This window comes from Chanos chanos, chromosome 2 (assembly GCF_902362185.1).
Source record: "Chanos chanos chromosome 2, fChaCha1.1, whole genome shotgun sequence".
NCBI lineage: Eukaryota > Metazoa > Chordata > Actinopteri > Gonorynchiformes > Chanidae > Chanos > Chanos chanos.
Genome location: NC_044496.1, coordinates 23,222,626 through 23,243,771, shown reverse-complemented (window position 1 = coordinate 23,243,771; position 21,146 = coordinate 23,222,626). Strand labels below are relative to the sequence as shown.

At 42.6% G+C, this 21,146-nt stretch overlaps 1 protein-coding gene across 1 annotated transcript in view; it reads right to left on the bottom strand.

The window, feature by feature from the left end:
* itfg1 (integrin alpha FG-GAP repeat containing 1) overlaps positions 1 to 21,146 on the bottom strand; it is an 88,130-nt gene that overhangs the window by 10,453 nt on the left and 56,531 nt on the right. The window contains exons 12-14 of the mRNA XM_030765042.1: positions 20,429 to 20,537; positions 9,520 to 9,563; positions 7,628 to 7,706 (exon numbers count right to left, since the gene is read on the bottom strand). Coding sequence (XP_030620902.1) covers positions 7,628 to 7,706; positions 9,520 to 9,563; positions 20,429 to 20,537 — 232 coding nt within the window. The remainder of the gene's footprint in view (positions 1 to 7,627; positions 7,707 to 9,519; positions 9,564 to 20,428; positions 20,538 to 21,146) is intronic.

Below are 21,146 nucleotides of genomic sequence, written 5' to 3'. Positions count from 1 at the left end.
CACAAGCGCTTGACTCAATACTCAGCACTCTGCAGGTCTGAGAAGGCTGTCTGGCGTCAAACCACGCCTGGCTTACCTCACTCGACTTAGTCGTTACCAAATATTTGTTTTCATTACAAAAGAACAGGATGCTGCTGCAAGGCGGTTTGATTAGAGATTTAGAAAGTGTGCCTGGCAAGTCAAGAACATTCAGTAAAATTTGCCATCTGTTGTCGGTGACAGCTCCGCTTGTTGACACAGTTTGAGAGGAACCGTGGTTGAGAAATCTAATCCAAGAGTGACATTTACTGTAAAAGAGTTTGGTAAGAAGGGTTCTCATAGAGCTGAATTTTAATGGACACCTGTACAGTGTCTGAGTGAGCGTCTCCTCCCCCTGGTTCTTCACTGATTATAATAAGAAACAGTGTTCCCAACCCCTAGCCCCCCCCCCCCCCCCCCCCGCCCCCCGCCCCCCGCCCCCCACCCCCCACCCCCTTCTAAACGCAGACTGTGTAATTGCACCAATCAGAGAGAGAATGTGTGTGTCAGCTCTCTCTGGAGCTTTTAGTTTAATTGACTCGCTCCTTTGCGAGCAGCCTACAAAGTTCTTTAAGATTGAATGGCATGAAAAAAGTGGTCAATCTCTCTCAAAACGCAAAATAAAATAAGACAGTCCTATCACACAGGTGCGAGAACTTTTTTTTTCATATGATGGCGTTCACCTAAAACTGCAGTGTAACAGACTTACAGACAGTCAGCTACAGACATTCTATGAAAGAGAAGCCAGTAGGTAGTCAAAAACAATGATGTTCACAATGGAACCCCGTTAAATTCTCTATGGTTAATATCATGTCCTGACTCTCTCTCTGTCTCTCTCTCTCACGCTTTCCCTCTTTGTCTTTCTCTCTCTGTCTCTGTCCCTCTCTCTCCCTCTCTCTGAGTGTATGTCATCAGTGGTAACTCCGCTGACTGACAGGTAGTTTGTCATACGACTGTTGATGCCTTGGGTCTCACTTCAGGCTCCATGTTAGAGTGTTGGACTTTGCACCCAATATGGAACTTTCCCTCAGTGTCTGAGTGTGAGTGTGAGTGTGTGAGTGTGTGTGTGTTCGTGTGCTGTGACCAAAATTCTCCAGTAAGAGAAAGGTCGGGCCATTTCTCATGTGTCCATGAGAGGAGCCAAGGCTGGCTTAATGATGCCATTAAAAAGAAAAAAAAAAACAATTAACTGTGTGTTTCCCATAATGAGATGGGATGTAGAGAGAGAGAGAGAGAGAGAGAGAGAGAGAGAGAGGAAGAGAGAGGGAGGGAGACAGAGTGATATATTTCTATAATGTAATCCATAAGAAAAGCTCCCCTACTTTGCCACCATCCTGATTATCTCTCTAGAAAACTGACAGGCAGAAATAAATCTGATATTAAGATGTAGTGTACATTTTACATTGTCCAATTCTTAATGATACTGCACTTTTCTCTTGGACTGTTCTGATGAAAGAAAGCAAACATGCAAGACAATAAGGCGTCAGTGAAATGAACTGAGAGAGAGAGAGAGAGAGAGAGAGAGAGGTACAGTCTGCCTTAATAATGTCCCCCTGGCACATTATGACAGCATTGCCATTCTGGACATAGCCCAGAGTCTCTGGCTCCATTAAGCTGAATGATGGGCGATGGACTTAAGGCTGTACCTCATTAAGCAAAGACAAGCTATGGCTAAAAGAAGACAACCACAACAACAACAGCAACAACAGCAACCAGAACGATAACAACAACGCTGTCTGCACCCTATCTGCCTCTTTTGAAATGGTCTATCAGCATTTCAGACATGCAGAATGAAATGGTCTGTCAACATCAGGCCCTTGAATCTGATGAGTGATTTGTATTGTAATATCATTAAATGAGCTCCAGTGATGATCTAATGATCTGTGCACTTTGACAGACACTGTTCGGCCACAGACTGATCAATACAAAGCCATAGTCCCATTATACAGTTATTGATTTTTCTTTTAAAATAATCTATGAATGGGACAAAACCCACTCTCTGTAGCAGATGTAAAGCATGGAAAAGTCCTGCGTAAATGTTATGGAGCAAATACTCAGTTGAAACTGTTCCTAGCTCCAGTCTCCTTACATGAACTCTGCTGAGGTCTGTCACATGTGCACACATGTATGTGCGTGCGTACATGTGCATGCATTCATGTTCACACACACATAAATACATATGTGCATGCATGCATGCATTCATTCACATTCACACAAACATACACACATTGTGTACACGCACGCATGCATTCACGTTCACACTCACACATACACATATATGTGCATATACATGAAGACTCAGGCGACACAGGGATACAGGTAATATGTCACAAAAAAACTCACTCAATACGCTGATGTGGTAATAGATTATTACACACAGATGGTATATATTAAAAAAACTCACTCACTACGCTGATGTGGTAATAGATTATTACACACAGGTGGTATGTATTAAAAGTGGTTCTACTGCATAAACCCAACAGAACCACGCAGGGTCTAACCAAGAACATTTTGGCTCCTGTTCATAAGTGACGGCTTCAAATCCCTCTCTTGAAACACAAAAGGGATTGAGCCCAGTCAGCCAAGCAGCAGCACCCTGGCAGGTTCCTCATCTCTCTCTCTCTCTCTCTCTCTCTCTCTCTCTCTCACACACACACACACTCACATGCATATGAACACACTCACATGCATATGAACATACACACAATGAAAGATATGTGATAAAGGTACACTTGCTGCAAAAGGAGCTACACTCTGATTTCCTGTTGTCTTTGTTCACTTGAGAGGCCAAACAAACCTCAGAGTAAATAAGATATTCACACCTATACACACAAACATGTGTGCACTTATGCATGCACGCGCGCGCACACACACACACACACACACACAATCTCCACACCAATTTGAAATTCTGTAAAACGTATTCCTATGTAAGAAGGGCTGAAATATGATCAGGCAAACAACTGATAAAAATTATAAAGACATTTCAAACTCAGTTTATTACCAAGTCATTTAAGCTCCCAGCTTCAGTCATGATCAAACACACACACACACGCACGCACACACACACACATTCACACACGTGCACACACGCATTCACTCAGATTTACACACACCCACACACACACCATTCCTTGTCCTACAACCTAGATCATCTCCTTGAGCAAACCTGTTTGTCGAATGATCTTAGCTATCCGTCGCTATAGAAACCACTCTTTCCCCTCTTTCTGTGGCGATAAAAGGGACAAACAGTAGCGGCTGCGGCTAGGCCCATGGGGATTAGGAGGTTGCACCAATACCTTCCTGCAGTGTTACAGAGCCGCAATAGCTGCTGATCCACGCATTGATTTGTGTGTACGGCTGCGTGTCTGCTGTGAAGGAGATAAAAAGGCATTATCCGTGGGGCTCCGATCGCATTTCTCCCTCTTATCTGAGTGTGTGTGGAAGAAGCCAAGCCAGCCGTAATGACCTCCAAGGCAGTGTGAAGGTTTGGGGTCCATGCAGGCTTGAGAGTGAGCTAAGCAGGCAGACAGTAAGGCTAATTGTGAGGGGGAGAGATTAGGATTGCAAAGGCCAAGGACTACTTTCACTCTGTCTACTGCAATAGCACATAATGGAATGCCTTGACCCTGTGTGTGTTTCAGGTCAGCTTTGTGTCTCTGATGTTTGGAGGGGGATGTGGTGCGATCCATTAAAAGAGAGAGAGAGAGAGAGAGAGAGAGAGAGAGAGAGAGAGAGAGAGAGAGAGAGAGAAAGGTCATTATTACCTTCTGAACACACACACACACACACATTCCCAAACTAAAGGTTCAGAGAGGCCTATAATTAGACAGTGTATAATTGTGCTTTCTCTCTTTCATGTGCGGTACAAGTATGGACAGAGGGCCAGCTGATGAAACTATTTCTGGTTGTGTATGTCTGCTGAATTTCTGCATAACAGGACTGTTTCAAATTCATATTTTAAAGGAAACAAATTGTTTCAAAGTTGTAAAAACAGTGAAACCAATATCTAAGCGACGTTTATCCTCTTCCTTACCTCCTCACTGTTAAAAGCCAAACTCTGTGAGTGGGAGAGACTGTAAGACTGTATATTTTGTGAGTGGCTGTATGCCTGTGAGAATGTTTCTGTATTTTTCAGCCACTGAGTAATTGCTAGTAAGGGGCACAAAAGCAAAAAACAAAAAACAGGAAAGTATTTTTGAAAAGAGATGAGTATAGGTGTATGTATGTGAATGGGTGAATTTTTTGCTCTTTGGTATGCTTGTGGGTGTATGGGTGTGTTTATTCGTGTGAGCGCGTGTGTGTTTATGCGTGCGTGTGTGTGTGTGCGTGTGTGTGTGCGTGTTTGTCTGTGTATGTCTCGCTGTAGGAGGGCAGGGGTGTTTTTGCTCCGCAGTTGATAATCCTCCTTATTCATTTCCCTAATTAAAAGAGCCTGCTGAGGCCACACATCGATCTGTAGATCTTTTCCTCAGTCTCCTTTTGTCTATCAGCCCAGCAACACCACTTCCCTCTTCACACACACACACACACACACACACATTCTTACACACACTCTCACACACACACACATTCTTACACATACAAACACACATGCACTCACACACACACACACACACACACACACACACACACAGACACACAGACACACTCACATACACACACACACAGACACACACACACACATACAGGCCAGCCAAGCATTAATATTCTATCTGAGAGAGGCGAGTAGAGCATATTGAGTATCTTGATCGATGGAAACAGGTCATCTGACAGAGGCCAGGCGATCCCTTTAAAACCCTTAAAACAAAATTGCAGCAGTCCTTTCTGAGGTGTGCACACAAAAGACAGAACAAACATCTAATGTCACTTAGAGGCTAAGAGCCAAACCACAGAGAGGCATTTTGACAAATTGTCATAATGTAATATCACTGGAGCTTAGTCTATAGGCTGATAGGAAACCATACACAATGCCAAAGACAGAAAGAAAGAAAGAAAGAAAGAAAGAAAGAAAGAAAGAAAGAAAGAGGGAGGAGAGAGGAGAGAGGAGACAGGAGGAGAGTTACAGCTGTTTCTTTGGTCCCCAGTCACAAAATAAATAGCCTTTTACTTCAGCTGCTGCTGTATTTTATCACTGTACAATGAGCAGCTCTGGGACTATGTGTCCCTATTCAACCCTTTTACAGGCCCAGTCAGAAATGCATACTGACAGCCCATGCACTTTTCTCTGTTCTGGGACCAGCCCTTACTACCCATAGGCCTAATATTTACCCTCACAGCCATACCATTAAACTGATCCCAGATCAGCACATCAGAGTAAGATGACAGTCTACAGAGAGCACATCAACAGTCTATAAAAAGGTTAGGAGTGAAATGCTTAAAAACTGCATTGAAATAAAATGATCTAAGCCCTAAGACATGGAGCATGCACAGAGGATACAACATACTGTTATTTCTTCCTCTAATTTTTGTTTATGTTTTGCTACCTGTTATAAAAGTGTCCCTGGTTTCAGTAACTCAACTTCTTTTTTCAAGTTTGTATTGTCTGTGAAGTGACCTTGCAGAAAGAAGTATACACTGGGCACAGAGGGAGAGAGAGAGAGAGACAGAGAGAGAGAGAGAGACAGAGAGAAAGAAAGAAAGAAACAAAGAAAGAAACAAAGAAAGACAGAGAGAAGTGAGGCCCTTATAGTCTTAGATCTGGGATACACTGTGATTACGCACACTCTAAAGCTGCGCGCGTGTGTGTGTGTGAGAGAGAGAGAGAGAGAGAGAGAGAGAGAGAGAGAGAATTGAAGAATAGAAGTCACTCTACTCAGGTGAGGAGGTGAAGACAGTGCACTGTTCCCATTCCTCTTTTCTACTTCTTTTGATTGCTCTCTTTGTGAGTCTCCTTGATCCCTGGGCCCTTGGCACAGAGAGCTGCAGCTCTGACAGAGGAAGGGTAGGGCCGGGGGCCGGGGGCCGGGTGTGGTGGAGGAGGGGGCAGCTGTCACAGAGGAACTGCGCTTTACAAAATGCATAGCAACACACAGAAAGAGAAAGAAGCAACCCCCCCCCCCCCCCCCCCCCCCCCACACACACACACACACACCCCACCCCCTCGCACACACACACCCTCACACGTCCAGTCTGTACAGTTTAGTTTCTTCTTTACTTTTGAAAGATTACTCAAACATGAGGGAGAACTCCTCTAGTTTCGCTGAATACCACACAAAGACTAATACATGCAGGAGAGATAGGAACTCACACTATTACGCCTGTCAGATAATTTATCTCCTTAATAAAAAAAAAAAAGAGAAGAAAAAAACCCCCACATTTTTTTAAACAAGGACCAAAGCATCTTGCGAATCCATTATTTCTGACTCTCTGAAAACACCTTCTCCCTTTAGCCATTTATATTAGAAATGACTGTGTCATATCTCAAGCCTTGGGCAGGAGATATGAATTTTCTCACTATGACTCCTTATCAGTAGACACTCACGCCCTCCACACACACACACACACACACACACACACACACACACACACACTCTCACATATATTTAAGGAAATATAGGCTGCTGAGACCATGACAATAAATGTCTGCTCGAAGTTATAGTCTCTTCAGTCTTTCTTTCCTTCTAAATACATACTTTCTTTTTTTACCTATTTGCATTTCTGGGAAAGAGGTATTACACTGCATGATAAATACACTTTATTTTATTACACTTTATTGATCTTTGAGGCTTTTGACAACATATATTGGGGATGTGTGCAGACAAATCTTTTTCTCACTTGCTCTCTCCTTCCAACTTTTCTCTTTGCACTTGTGTGTTTGCTGTGACCCCTGAGCAACCGGGAGCTCAAATTGTCTCACGCATTTTCTCCCTCCTCTTTTCATTCTGAGAAAATGAGAAAACAAGCCTCTCCTTTTCACTTTCCCCTCTCTCTTTCTCTCCCTCTTTCTCTATCTCTCTTAAAAAAAAAAAACAACCTACTACAAAAGGCCTCCAATTTCACAGCCACACAAAGGAGATCAACATCTTTGCTTTCCCATCATGCTTCTCTCCCACAGGAAGTGCTAGCGTGTGGTGTGATAACCTTGGTTCAGATGGAGAGATGAACGACAGAACCATTGTGTGGAAAAAAAAAAAACTCTAGCAGTTGCCTTCAATTAATCTCCACAGATAGGACACTGTGAGAGGACAGACCAGCTAGTGAGAGAGAGAGAGAGAGAGAGAGAGAGAGAGAGAGAGAGAGAGAGAGTGTCCAAAGCTGAAGTGGAGCAGGCTCCCTCTGCACACCAAAAACCCAAAACAATCACATCACCTTTACACTTTTGTTCCCCTCCAGAGTACTCATACACTTTCTCAATGACCTCCCATATGTCCAAACATCCACAGATCTTCAAATTGACCAAAGCTTCAATGTTTTAGTTACTAATGCATGTGCTGTACCTGCTGCTTTCCTAAAGGGCTAATGGAGCAGAGTGATATCTAAGTGGCCTAACTCAGCTCAAAGTCTCTTTGACGGGACCATGGCATCTCTAAACAGAACTGTTACAAGTTTATTGGTGGTTCATTACAGAATTATCGTTAGAAAGCTGTTTTCCACGGCCGCTACTCACCAGAAGCGTTCTTAAGATAACCGTTTGAGTCGACAGTGGTGTACATGACGTAAGGGCCAGGCTGGTTCACGCCAAACGGCTGCAGAAAACAAACAAACATGTCTACGGTTAAGATTCATTCCAAAACACATACTGAGATAGACTGTCAGGCTGAGAAAACATGCATCTGCATGTTCATAAGCATAAGGACAAGCACAAAGCATACACACAAACACACACACACACACACACACACACACACACACAAATAGCTGTAACTCTCATCCTGTCGCAGTGAAATGAGAAGACTAGTGTGATAACCAAAATCACTAGGAGAGTAAGGATCCTGCATCTCCGCTTCACGCTGTATCTCCAAGGTGACACTAGATCGAAAACAGTATCGTGTCCCGACTTAGTTCAGCCTCGTGAGTTCTCTCTCTCTCAGCCTGACTGACAAGCTTCTGATTGGCTCCACCTCGCTCGTGTCAGCTCGTATAGGCATACATGACCCTCAGAGTAAATGCTTCTAGAATCTTCTACCTTAATCTTCAACATGCTCAAACTCTCCTTGACCTCTTCTTCTTCCAACAGCAGAATTTTTTTTTTTTTTCTTCAGGCCCTTGAGGCTTTGGAAACTGTCTCCGAGCCTCACAGGGGTGGATAAGGCACACAAACTGCCCTCAAGTCTCATGAAACTCCATCTCAATCCTCCTGGAAGACTAGCTGAGACAAGCCCAGCTCAGCTGAGATGCCCGTTACAAGCTAACCTCTCCATTATGCATTCTTCCCTCAGCATGGGGAGTAATCCCAGCAAATGTTAATGAAGAGTGCACGCAGCAGAAAAGCTGGAGATGAATTTTTAAACGGATGGAGTAAGGAAATTCAAACGGTCTCTGGTCGCGAATCATGTGTTGTTGCAGCTTAAAAAGAAGGCTTGTAAAAAATCAGGGCCACACTGGGTGTTTGTGAATGAGGGGGCAGAGCTGGGCTGTTACAGAAGGCTGAATGGGACTTGGTGGGTGCAAATATACGAGAAGCTTTAGGCTCCTAATGCTGGTACTGTGTACTCTGCTGTGTAGGACTAAATGTCAGACCGCAAAAGGCTGGGGGTTGCAACCGAATATTTCAACCTGAAGATATCATATGCTTAGAGATGAAACTGTTAATTGTCCAGTGGTTTTTTTTTTTGGGTTGTAGCTGCAGCAGAACAATTGTGAGCAATAATCGATGCTGGCTTTTTACTTCTGCTGTTTGAAACTGAACACTTGACATATCGGGAAGAAAAAAAAAAGTTTGTCTGTGAACAGTGTAATGTATTGCACACTACTTGATACTATGATTATACAGCATTCTGACAGATTTCTCAAGTGTGCGTGTGTGTGTGTGTGTGTGGCTGTAGAGTCATACAGGTGATATGTTATCTCTTCATAGCAGGGGCTGACACTTAATGACGAAAGGTGTTAGTGTTCACACGTGTGTTTGTGTGTGTGTGTGTGTGTGCATGTGTGCATGTGTTCAGACTAAAAAGCTATGACAGCCTGTCAAATGCTACGCTGACGGTACAGCTAATCTCACAGCAGACTCTTTCTCCCTCTCTGCTTCTCACATTCTGACCTGTATTGAAGGAAAAACATGCAGATGTATGTGTGAATTGGTTAAATGACAGAGTGTGTGGAACAGATGGGGGGGGGGGGGTGAGGTGGAGACTGTGGGAGGTGAAAGAGAGATAGAAGAGTGGACTAAAAGCCAAGAGATGACAAGGGGACTGTAGTAATGATAAACGAGTGATGGTGACATGGGGAGAAAAGCCCAAATATCCCAGAGCTGCACAAACCACCCCAATCAATCAGACTGCTACCCCCCCCCCCCCCCCCCCCCCCACACACACACATACACACGCACACGGCTCTTACCTTGACTTTTTCTGGACAGTCATTGAAGCAGAGGCCACTGAGCACTGAGAGAGAGAGAGAGAGAGAGAGAACATAAGTAGTCTTTTAAATGGCATCAAAAATAGTTCATTAACCTTCGTTTCAACTGATCTCAAAAACAAAAAACAAACAAACAAAACAAATTGTGAAATATTCCACCACGTACCCCCTCAGGGGGTACCATGAGGACAAGGCAAAAGTATGTTACTGTTACTAGTAGTGCTGCTACTACCATGGTTCTTCTTTTCTTTACTATTATTATTATTATTATTATTATTATTATTATTATTATTATTATTGTTATTATTATCTTAGCAGTAGTCATAGCAGTAGTCGTAGAAAGTTCATGGATGATATGAAAATCAGGGAGTAGAGAAAAAAAAACAGTAACTGAAACAATCAAAGGGAAAGTCTTCCTAGAGCAGGCTTTGTGATCTCTAGCACGTCACACATAGAAAGCGTTACCTGAGGGAAATCTTCATGCACAATACAAATGCAGATTTAAATGACTTCAGACATAAACATGGCAATACATTTACACCATTCTTCTTTCTCACACTCACAACCAATTCAATCATGTGTATCTAGCATCTCAGCTAAACCATTACACGCAAGTTGATTTAGTTACATAGTGCATTAGATATGAGACTACCTGTAGTATTACTGCAGTTGCTTTAATGAGCTTTTTGCTCGCTGATAAAAATAACATATACGTTTTTCTCGAGAACATCATACAAAAAAACCAAACAAAAACAAAAAAAACCCAAACAAAACAAAAAACAAAAACAAAAACCCAACATATTCATTTATAAGATATGAAGAATACTTTGGAAAATATTGCCAAGTCTAATGGAATTCTGTCATCTATGACAACAACAGATTTGGTGGAAGTGGATTTCTTCAAACTGTGCAATAAATCACTGTTTGGGCAAAACAGCATTGTGCCATGAAGCAATTCTGTTTTAGCAGCCTTCATGAATCATGGATATCCTCTTGAATATGGTATGAAGTATTAGATTCAGGAAAAAAACAGAGAAAGAAAGAGAGAAAGAAAGAAAGAAAGACAGACAGACAGACAGACAGAAAGAAAGAAAGAAAGAAAGAAAGAAAGAAAGAAAGAAAGAAAGAAAGGAAGAAAAAGAAAACAGCACCTGAAAGAACAGTTGTAAAGCAAGAACTGAATGAAGAGACAGAAAACCATGAAATGACAGTTTTGGAGAAAGATGAAAGTGAACCAAGGGAAGGCAAAAATTACAACACACATGATGAAACACATTTTGAATTTTTTTTTTGTCTTCATTTAAATATATTTATGATGAAAGAGGCCCTTTACTCAATATTCTGCTGCTTGCAGCATGATTAAACAAATGAACGTGAAATAACTTTTTTTTGGCTTGACAGGTTGGTGTTTGGAAACTATTAGTGTCAGCTGTGATATATGGCTGGTATACATGCAAGGCAAACATGACAAGGCTATTATGGGTATAAGTTGATATATGTGTAGGGGAGACTTGATAAAAATGGTATATGTGTAAACAGACTTGATAAGGATCGCATATGAGTAGACAGACTTGATAAGGTTGGTATATGTGTAAACGAGACTTAATAAGGATGGTATATGAGTAGACAGACTTGATAAGGTTGGTAGATGTGTAAACGAGACTTAATAAGGATGGTATATGAGTAGACAGACTTGATAAGGTTGGTATATGTGTAAACGAGACTTAATAAGGATGGTATATGAGTAGACAGACTTGATAAGACTGGTATATGTATAGACTATATTTGTAGGCAGACTTGGTAACGTTGATATATGTATAGACAGACTTTGATAACAGGGCTTGAATTTCAGTGTGGGATTGTGGGTATTGCGCATAATTTCATCAATTCCCACAAATCTAGCACTAGTAATGCGGGAAATTCCCACACACATTTACAGCGAACGGACCAGCGCAAACGGCACTGCCAGTGATGTCAGTGTTAATGACGTTAGTCCTTAGGATCCTTAGACAGGTAAGGGTACGTTACCAAGGTGAAGCAGCAGTCCAACGACAAGTTCCAGGCCAACTGGCTCAGAATACATCCGTGGCTTGAATTTAACAATGGTGAAATGAGCCGCCCGATTTGTAAAATGTATGGTGCTATGCCTTGTACTAGCCGACGGTACAAAACATCAACTTTTAGTCATCACTCAGATGCTGCTTCTCATACAGCAGCCTTGAAAAGAAAGCGTGAGGAAGATTCAGCAAAGAACGTGATGGCTAATGCTACTGAAGTTACGCAGCTGCAGTGTGAGAGGAAACGAAGGGGCTTCTCAAAACCACCTACTTTACAGCAGAAAACCAATAACAATGAATTGGAGCAATGTATATATGAGTAGACAGACTTGATAAGACAGGTATATGAGTAGACAGACTTGATAAGACTGGTATATGAGTAGACAGACTTGATAAGACAGGTATATGTGTAAGGCAGACTTGATAAGACAGGTATATGAGTAGACAGACTTGATAAGACTGGTATATGAGTAGACAGACTTGACAAGACAGGTATATGTGTAAGGCAGACTTGATAAGACTGGTATATGAGTAAGGCAGACTTGATAAGACTGGTATACGAGTAGACAGACTTGATAAGACTGGTATATGAGTAGACAGACTTGATAAGACAGGTATATGTGTAAGACAGACTTGATAAGGTTGGTATATGAGTAGACAGACTTGATAAGGTTGGTATATGAGTAGACAGACTTGATAAGGTTGGTATATGTGTAAGCAAGGCTTGATAAGACTGGTATATGTGCAAGCAAGGCTTGATAAGACTGGTATATGAGTACACCGACTTGATAGGGCTGATATATCTGTATGGCAGATTTTTTTAAGGCTATCTGAGGACTTCTTCAACAGATCCTCTTGCTTGATAGTCTGGAGAGAACAAGACAGTAAAAAGACAGACATCCTTTGCCCTTCATGAATGACTGGACATGCACTTGCTTCAGGTTCATCATGCTTCTTCCTACCCTCCCTCTCACATTGTTCCTTCATCTCCATTTCTCTCTCTGTCTCTCTCTCTCTCCCTCTCTCTCATTCTCTCTTTCTCTCTGTCATGTCAAATTCCAGTCTTTCACAACAAACGGAATTCCACTAGCTGATGTAACCCACTATGAATATTAAAAAATATATATTTTTTCTTCTACGTACTCTCCATTTCCTATACACACACCCCCACATACACACACCCACACGCACAGATCGTCAGGGTCAGCTGGAGACAGCTATTTGTCAGAGGGAGCGTGGTCAAACAAGGGCAATGTCTTTTATGATGGCAACATCCCAGCAGGGCTTACGCACTCAACTGGAGAATGAAATAGACTGTCAGTGCACACTACAGAAAACAGAGCGACAGACAGGCATAAAGAGAAAGAGAGAGAGAGAGAGAGAGAGAGAGAGATGTATAAGTCTCCTCAAATAAAAGTTCAAATTGTAAAAAAACATTAAGTGAAAGGAGCATTAGAGGAGAATAAATATAACCGTTTAAGATCTGCTTAATCCCAATGAGATGTAGTAAAAATGAGCTGCACTACTCTGTGCCTTCTTCCAGTGGATAATATGCTTGTTTACTGCCAGGGCTTAGCCTCAGCTTTCATACAAAGATAAGGTTCATCCACACTTTCCTTTCAGATATCTATTAAACCTTTTCATCAGACTGCAGAAAAGAAATAATGTCAGGACAAAAACACAGGCCGCCCAGAAAAACCTCTGCAGGATCAATGAGAATTTATGAGTGTGAGGTATGGGACAGAGATCTATATAGATTACGGTGATGTGAGAAAGTAAGTATAACCCCTGAAAAGTTTGATCTTTCTGGACATATATTTGAGCTTAACTCCAGTTCTATTAATAGATCAAAATAATCTAATTTAACAAATGACACTCTACACACACACGCGCACGCACACACATGCACGCACGCACACACACACACTCCTGGCTTCATTGGATATGCAACAGAAGTGCACTGCCTCAAATAAATCTTGACGTAAACAATTCTTGCAACTCTTTTTAGACTCTTATGCTGACTGATGATCTTTAAGGCTTTCTCGAATGTCTCACCACACAACATTTCAGGTGGAATAAGACCTGGGATTTGACAAAGCCATTCCACAACTCTCTGATTTGTCTCTATGAGCCATTCTGTTGTTGCATGATCCTTTTTGGTTTAGCTTCAGCCTTCTGCCAAATGACCTCCTGTTCTGCTCAATCATTCTCTATAAAGTAGTGGAATTCACAGTCGGTGAGTAACAGCTCTATTGGCCCTCATATAGCAGCCCTAAACCATACCGCAGTTACCATCACCATGCTGTGTAGCCGCTATGAGGTTCTTCTGTTCAAAACCAGTTTCAGGTTTGGGCCAAACGTGACTGGCACTGTGCCCAAACATCTTGTCCTCATCCTCATCTGTCCAATCAGTCGCATTGTTCCTGAAGTCTTACTCTACACCGAGATGATCTCTACCAAACTTCAGTTGTCGTTTTTTTTTTTTTTTTTTAATTTATTTTACTTTATTTTGAGAAAGAAGCTTCTTCCTGCCTGACCTACCGAGCTTATGTAATCTCTTTTCTGATAGCTGATCCTTACACGCTCCTTACATACTGACTTCACTACATAAAGCCTGACAACGTCAAAAAGGCTCTTGAGCTTCTGGCATTTTGGGAAGTAAAGTCTTTCTACTTTGCCAGTGATCTTTAATTTTCTACTCTCATACATAATCCATCAATACTGCTGAATGATGGACTTGAAGCTGCCCTGTGACCTATCCCAGACAGACGTGCATCAACAGTCTTTCTTTTGCTCCGACCAAACCCCACCATATTTCTGATATTTATGCAGCTTGGCCCTGTATGCCTCTCTCTAATGGTTCACTAATCATCTGCACCTGCTTTGTTGCACCTGTTACTAACTGTAATTCTTTTAGGAGATGACACATCCAGTTCTGTATTAAACGTTTCTGCCCCAGAACACTGCATTTCAGGTGAACGCAATCGAAAAAATAAAAACAGTTTTTCACTGTTATTGGGTAAATTAGCTCACGTTAATCTGTTAACAGCTGAGAAAGGCCAGAAGAAACAAACTCATGAGGATTTCTCTGCCAAATGGGGCAGATGTAAACTAGGGATGGATCACTACTGCATATCTACTGAATCCAGGAGATGATTAATCTGTTGAATTTTGATATTGATAATCTTGATAATCTTGATATATATATATATATATATATATATATGTGTGTGTGTGTGTGTGTGTGTGTGTGTGTCTATATATATATATATATATATATATATATATATATATATATATATATATATATATATAAACTAAAACGAACTGAATAAATTAATCAGAAATTTTCAAAGGATGTACGCATTACACAGTTGTATAGCTATAGTACAAAGCTCATGTATTCATGCATAAGCATTCTTAACTGTCAAGTTTACCAACAAAGAGATGAAGATGGTTACATAATCCTCTATATCCTCAGAGAATGTATTCACGGGAAAGGTCGACCACAGTATCAGGCTTACTTTTCCATGAAGCTCCACGTCAATGTGAAGACCGGAGGTCTACTGCTGTTTAATAAGTGCAATGCCAGCTCAACTCCAGTGAACCAATGTGAACCTACTTAAGCACATACATCTGCTGTGAAATGCAGCGGGACCTGATGGTGTGGTAGTTTGAATCTTCCAATAAAACCGGGCAAAATAAAAAGGAGCTCTTGAGTGATGAGTGTGAAATTGAGGGTGGAGAGTGTGCCGTCCTGTTCCATCTCAACGATCAACATACTGCAGTAATACACACGTGTTTCTCATTTTCACTCATTACCACAATGTGCACAGAGCACGGTGCAAGTTAACATGTCAGCAGTCATGTTAGCTTTCCTGATTTGGGACAGGGGACATAATGTCTTTTGATTAGGGCTGACCAGAAATAAGGAGAGTTATGTCGCTGAGTCGTTAGCCATCAGCTACAATGCACAATTACATCCTTAAAGCTGACCTGAGATCAGCTGACTGTTCAAGCAGAAGCGGTTCTCTAAGGGCAACTTGGTCTGGGAATCCACTCTCTGAGCTAAGTCAGAGATTTCACAAGGAAGCACAATGAATACTTCATAACTTAATCACCAGTAATCACATGCTTTGGATACAAAAATAGGAAAGGCATCGGCCTCTGAGAAAAAACGGCAAGTTCTAAAGGAATGGATGATAATCCAAGAAGGATGATGTTTTATTGGATTCAACCAAGGACAAACTCATGTTTGACTACAGACGATCAACACTGAGCAGTCTGCCCACTGACAGCTGGATTCATCTGGATTTTCCTCCAGACTAATCAGGTCTAGTGATGACCTCTCACTGGGCGTCAGAAGTCCAGCTGGGGAAAGGAAGATGGCATAAGGGTGCAAAGGAGGGGAAAGTTGAATAAAAGTTGTGAATTCTACAACCATTCCATGGATGTTCATATTCTTACTGCGGCTGTCATGTTGACTTAAACTGTGTGTGTGTGTGTGTGTGTGTGTGTGTGTGTGTGTGTGTGTGTGTGTGTGTGTGTGTGTGTGCGCACGTGCGTGCGTGTGTGTGTGTGTGTGTGTGTGTGTGTGTGTGTGTGTGTGCGTGCGCGTGCCCATGCGTGTATGTGAATGTGCGTGTGTGTATATGAGATACCTAAGAGGGGAATTTGCATTATTTATTGTTTGAGGCTCTTTTAAAACATGTCCGGTCTAACAGTTCTTGCTGATGTGACACTTTCTTAAAATCAGCCACAACCTGCGGTTTTGCTGCTGTCCAATAACAAGCCCTAGATTGCCAGTCAAGTAAAAAAAAAAAAAAAAAAACGTGGCATAAAATATTCTGACTTCAGGATCTCTCCTCTTTTGAAGAGATGGGTGAAAGGAAATACCCAGGATTTATTTGCAGAATAAAATATGCATACAGTGGTGAAAAAAGCCAAACCTTCTCCTAAGTTCAAGTGCTTGTCATGCTCTGATGTAAGACAGGACACACAGGCTGTACTCAATCAGACTCACTGTCTATTCACAACAGTGAAGGAGAGAGAGAGAGAGAGAAAGAGAGAGAGCGAGAGAGAGAGCGAGAGAGAGAGAGAGAGAGAGAGAGAGAGAGAGAGAGTGAATTGATCTGTGATTGAGAGCCGTGTTTCCGCAGCGACAGGCTGACGAGCAGAGGGAGAAAGACGTGAGATGTGTAGTGGACTAAACAAAGGCTGCAGATGTTCCTCATTGCAGCTCATCTGCATTCTAATAAGTGAACAGGAATGTAATCAGCTGCCTTAGTTGTCCTAATGTGAGTCTATAACCATCACACATACACATATAAGCTCACATGTGCACACACCCTTGCACATACTCATACATGCATGCATCCACTGACCCCCTCCACAGACACACTCATACAAACAGAAACAGAAGTGCACACACACACACACACACACACACACACACACACACACACACACACGCACGCTTGTTTCTTTTTCTCTTTCTCTATCTGTGTCCTTGCTCCCTAGTGTCATGTACGCAGTAGTAATTACATGGTAATAACACAGCGAAAGGCTTAAAAACCTCTTGTTCGTGACTCCCATCCATAGACCCAAGTATCGTTTCCTTCCTAAGTTTCCCCCATCCCTTGATCAATCTCCACTCTATTACATGCTCTAATTGAAACGCCAGTTTGAGTTAACACAGGCACAAATGAGATGGTAATTAGGGGAAGCTTTATAGGCTAATAAAGATGGCTACTGGTGCAATAAAAACAAAAGGCAAACCCAGCAGTGCATGCTGACGTGCCGGCCTCCATCTCCAGTGCTGCCGCTGACGAGTGAAGATGAATTTAAGACAGGATCAATCGAGGGATGGAGCTGGGCGTTGAACGCCGCAATTAGCTCTGTCTCAAGGCACAGCCGAAGGGCTGGCTTTTATGATTTCATTTTTCAAGTGACCCAGACGCAAAGTCGATACGTCTGCTCGATGTAGCGCTCAGGGAGGAGAAGGGAGAATCGAGCAGATAGGCTGGACGCGGAGAAAACAGCCTGTCGTCTCCGGAGGGGGAGGGACGATCGGGAGACGGGGGCGGACCGGAGCGGTACGTCAGCCGGAGCGGAAAGCCAGACGGGCAGTCGCGCGGAACTCCGTCCACTTCTCTTACGTCATCATGAGAGTGGAGGATTTAGGAGCCCCGATCACAAACAATCCTTTACCCCAAACCTAGACCCTCGTTCTGGGCCGCCTCTCCCATGCTCTTCATTCACCATCTATAACTCAACGAGGACAAGCACTCTGTGTTTCAACCCAATGACCTGTCCTGTCATCATTTCACTTTGGACATTTCCTGTCCTGCAGCCATTCAACTTTTCAAGAACTCAGAACATACATACGCAAACAATCTGATAAGGTCAATAATGTTCTCAAACATTTGTCTTATTGCTTTGCACTAAATTTATATCATTATAGAACAGCAACATGCAGCGTTACTGGGCAACCTGTGTTTAAAAACACAGCCTCTGAAAAACGACCAACTTCTCTAGTAAAGGTGCATCTTTTGTGAAATGCACACTGAAGTAATGGAGGGTGAAGGACATCGTGCTTGAACGCGGCTGATCGTCCAAGATGTGGCAGATACAAATGTAAACATGGCTAATTCACATGGTGAACAGATGTGTGTCATCTCCTATCATCTCAGAGGACAGTGAAGAAGCTACTCTGTGTGAAACTATGAGGAAGAAGCCCTTAGTGTAACAACCTATTCCCCTTCTGGGACTGCCTCCCCTTCTCACTGAGATTTTCTGCTCAACAGATATCCACTGCTGTCCGCTCATTCATTTACTTCAACTGCCGAGCTGGGTGAGGTTGACGGAATTGATTGTGGTATGAGGTCAATGCCTAAATGAAGCCTTTTACTGGATTACAGTGGCTTCTCTGATTCACAGTGTGAACTGTGTCTTACCTGCCCAAACCATAGCCTGTCATTGTTTATCGACATCCAATTGAACATGGCTTGACTGATGGGCATGAGTCTTATTGGAAGGGCAGGAGAAGATGGACATGTAAATCTGACTGGGTCAAACAAAGAGCTGTGCTTATAGATAACCAGTGACAAGGACAGACTGTAGGTGCAATGATATGAGAGAGAGAGAGAGAGAGAGAGAGAGAGAGAGAGAAATCCCGTCTTTGATGCATTAGAGAGGGTGTGTGAGTGGAAATGGTTGGAAGGAGAAAGAAGCTTGCTGCTGTGAAGAGAAGATTGGGGCTGTTGAGTTGTCAGGGAGACAGGCTTCGCTTCAAGGCAGACTCTTAATGTCTCATGCAAACACGCACACATACATGCATACACACCCACATATATAAGCTCATGCACAAACATAAACAAACACACAAATACCCACGCACATACACACACCCACAAACACACACACATGCACATACACAAACAAGCATACATACAAACATACATATACACACGCCTGAAATGACACTGTGGATTTACCCACAGAATAGAAACACACATTCTACTCACAAATTCACAAACTCTTCCAGTATATGCACATAACACACCCTCATTTTATCTGAACAAACTAACACACACATTCAGTGCTTTGTTCACAGATAGATGCAGATGTGCCTTGCACAACACAACCAAGGAAAGAAGGGCAAATGGCAAGCTGTTTGGAATTTACAGTAAATTAATCAAAGGGCCTTCCATCCTTCTGCCTACTCCACAGTATCAAAACACAGCATTGTATCAGATATCAGACTCACTGTCTATTCACAACAGTGAAGGAGAGAGAGAGAGAGAGAGAGAGAGAGAGACCCCCTAATACCATCCTCTACATACAAAGCAAAAAGCCGGGGCTCATAAAAACGCACGTGCTAACCCAAACGGAGCTTAAAAGCCACTCCGGAGAGAGTGAATTGTGACTAGACTGACTGTAAGACAGTGAAAAACAGTATAAAAAGAACTCAACCAGAGACATATAGTGAATGAGTAGCTCCCTCCTCTTTAATTAGAGCACAGCAGGTTGGATTAAACGGCATTAGCAAGGCTTTTTAGCAGACACATTTCTGCTCGGGAAATGTCAGCTCTCCAAATGTCAGGCATCAGCTTCACCGTCACAACCGGCCCACTGATGCTTCACTCCCTGCTCAGGGGACAGAGGGCGTTTGCCTCACAAGGTAAAGAGTGCAATGAGAGGCAGACAGAGGGGCACAGAGCTCTGCCCTGAAGCCATGAAAGCATTGGATTGATGTGCGTGTTGTTGTGGAATGCACATTAAAGAAAAACGCAGGCAATGGTAATCGGCAAGAGGGTTCGCCGTCACTTTCAAGTTAGCGGAAAGTTGCATGTGCCGACAACACTGAAACACGCAGAGAGGGAGTTGTTGGCGGTTTGGGTATTAAAATGGATTTGCTTCAGAAGTGTGTCCCTGTATTTATGTGTGTGAGGGTGTGTGAGTATGTGTGTGTGTGTGTGTGTGTGTGTGTGTGTGTGTGCGCGTGTGTGAGTGTGAGTGTGTGTCTGTGTGTGTGAGACTGTCATTGTCTGGGCATAAAACACTTAAAAATTCTCATGTGTAAATTGTATAACTGGACATAGATACTCAAACATACCCACCCACTCATCCACCCACACACACACGCACGCGCGCGCACACACACGGACACACACGCCCACATGCACGCCCACACGCACGCACGCACACACGCTCACACACTCACACACGTGCACACACACACATACATGCACACATACATGCACGCGCACACGCACACGCGCACACACACACGCACACACACACACAGAAATGTCTCAGTTTCAAAGACTTACCAATCACTTTCACAAAGTACGCATCAGCTTCAAAGTTATTCTTCAAAGCGTGGATGATGAGGTCTTCTTTCCCGTGTGCTTTACTGAGGACCATCATATCTAATATCCCCTGTGAAATGAGAATCACAGTCAATCTCTCACAAAAGACACACACATAACGCCTTTACACAACTCTCTGTCATCTCCACTGTCTTTGCTTTAATACACTCACATTCCACATTAGCCATTAGCAATTATCTGAGCTGGCTGCAGCTTTTGAGCCAAAGCAAAGAAAGAAAAAAGAAAATCAAACTGCACAAGACCCAGTCATGTCCTAATGATGTACAGTACTTACCCTGAAATCTGTCTTTCATACAGACAGAATGCTCTCAATGAGTATAAGAGGGTTTTAGTAGTTTTAGGAGTAAACAGTTATGATACCTGAAAGAATGTGTTTTTTGAAAACAGAAAGGAATGAGAGAGGAGAGGAGAGGAGAGGAGAGGAGAGGAGAGGAGAGGAGAGGAGAGAGTTTGTTGGGCTAAATAAACTGTAAGCTGTCCCAGGCTTATCTGTTCCAGTTGGATGAGACATACATGTCTGTTTAAAGATTAAAGGGATGGAATGAGCTTTGAGATGCAGATCTACTGTGAATCTCTGAGAAAGCCCCAGCACTGGTCACATTTCCAGGTTACATTCACTGTTAACAACTCACAATCCAGCATTTTAACACATACACAC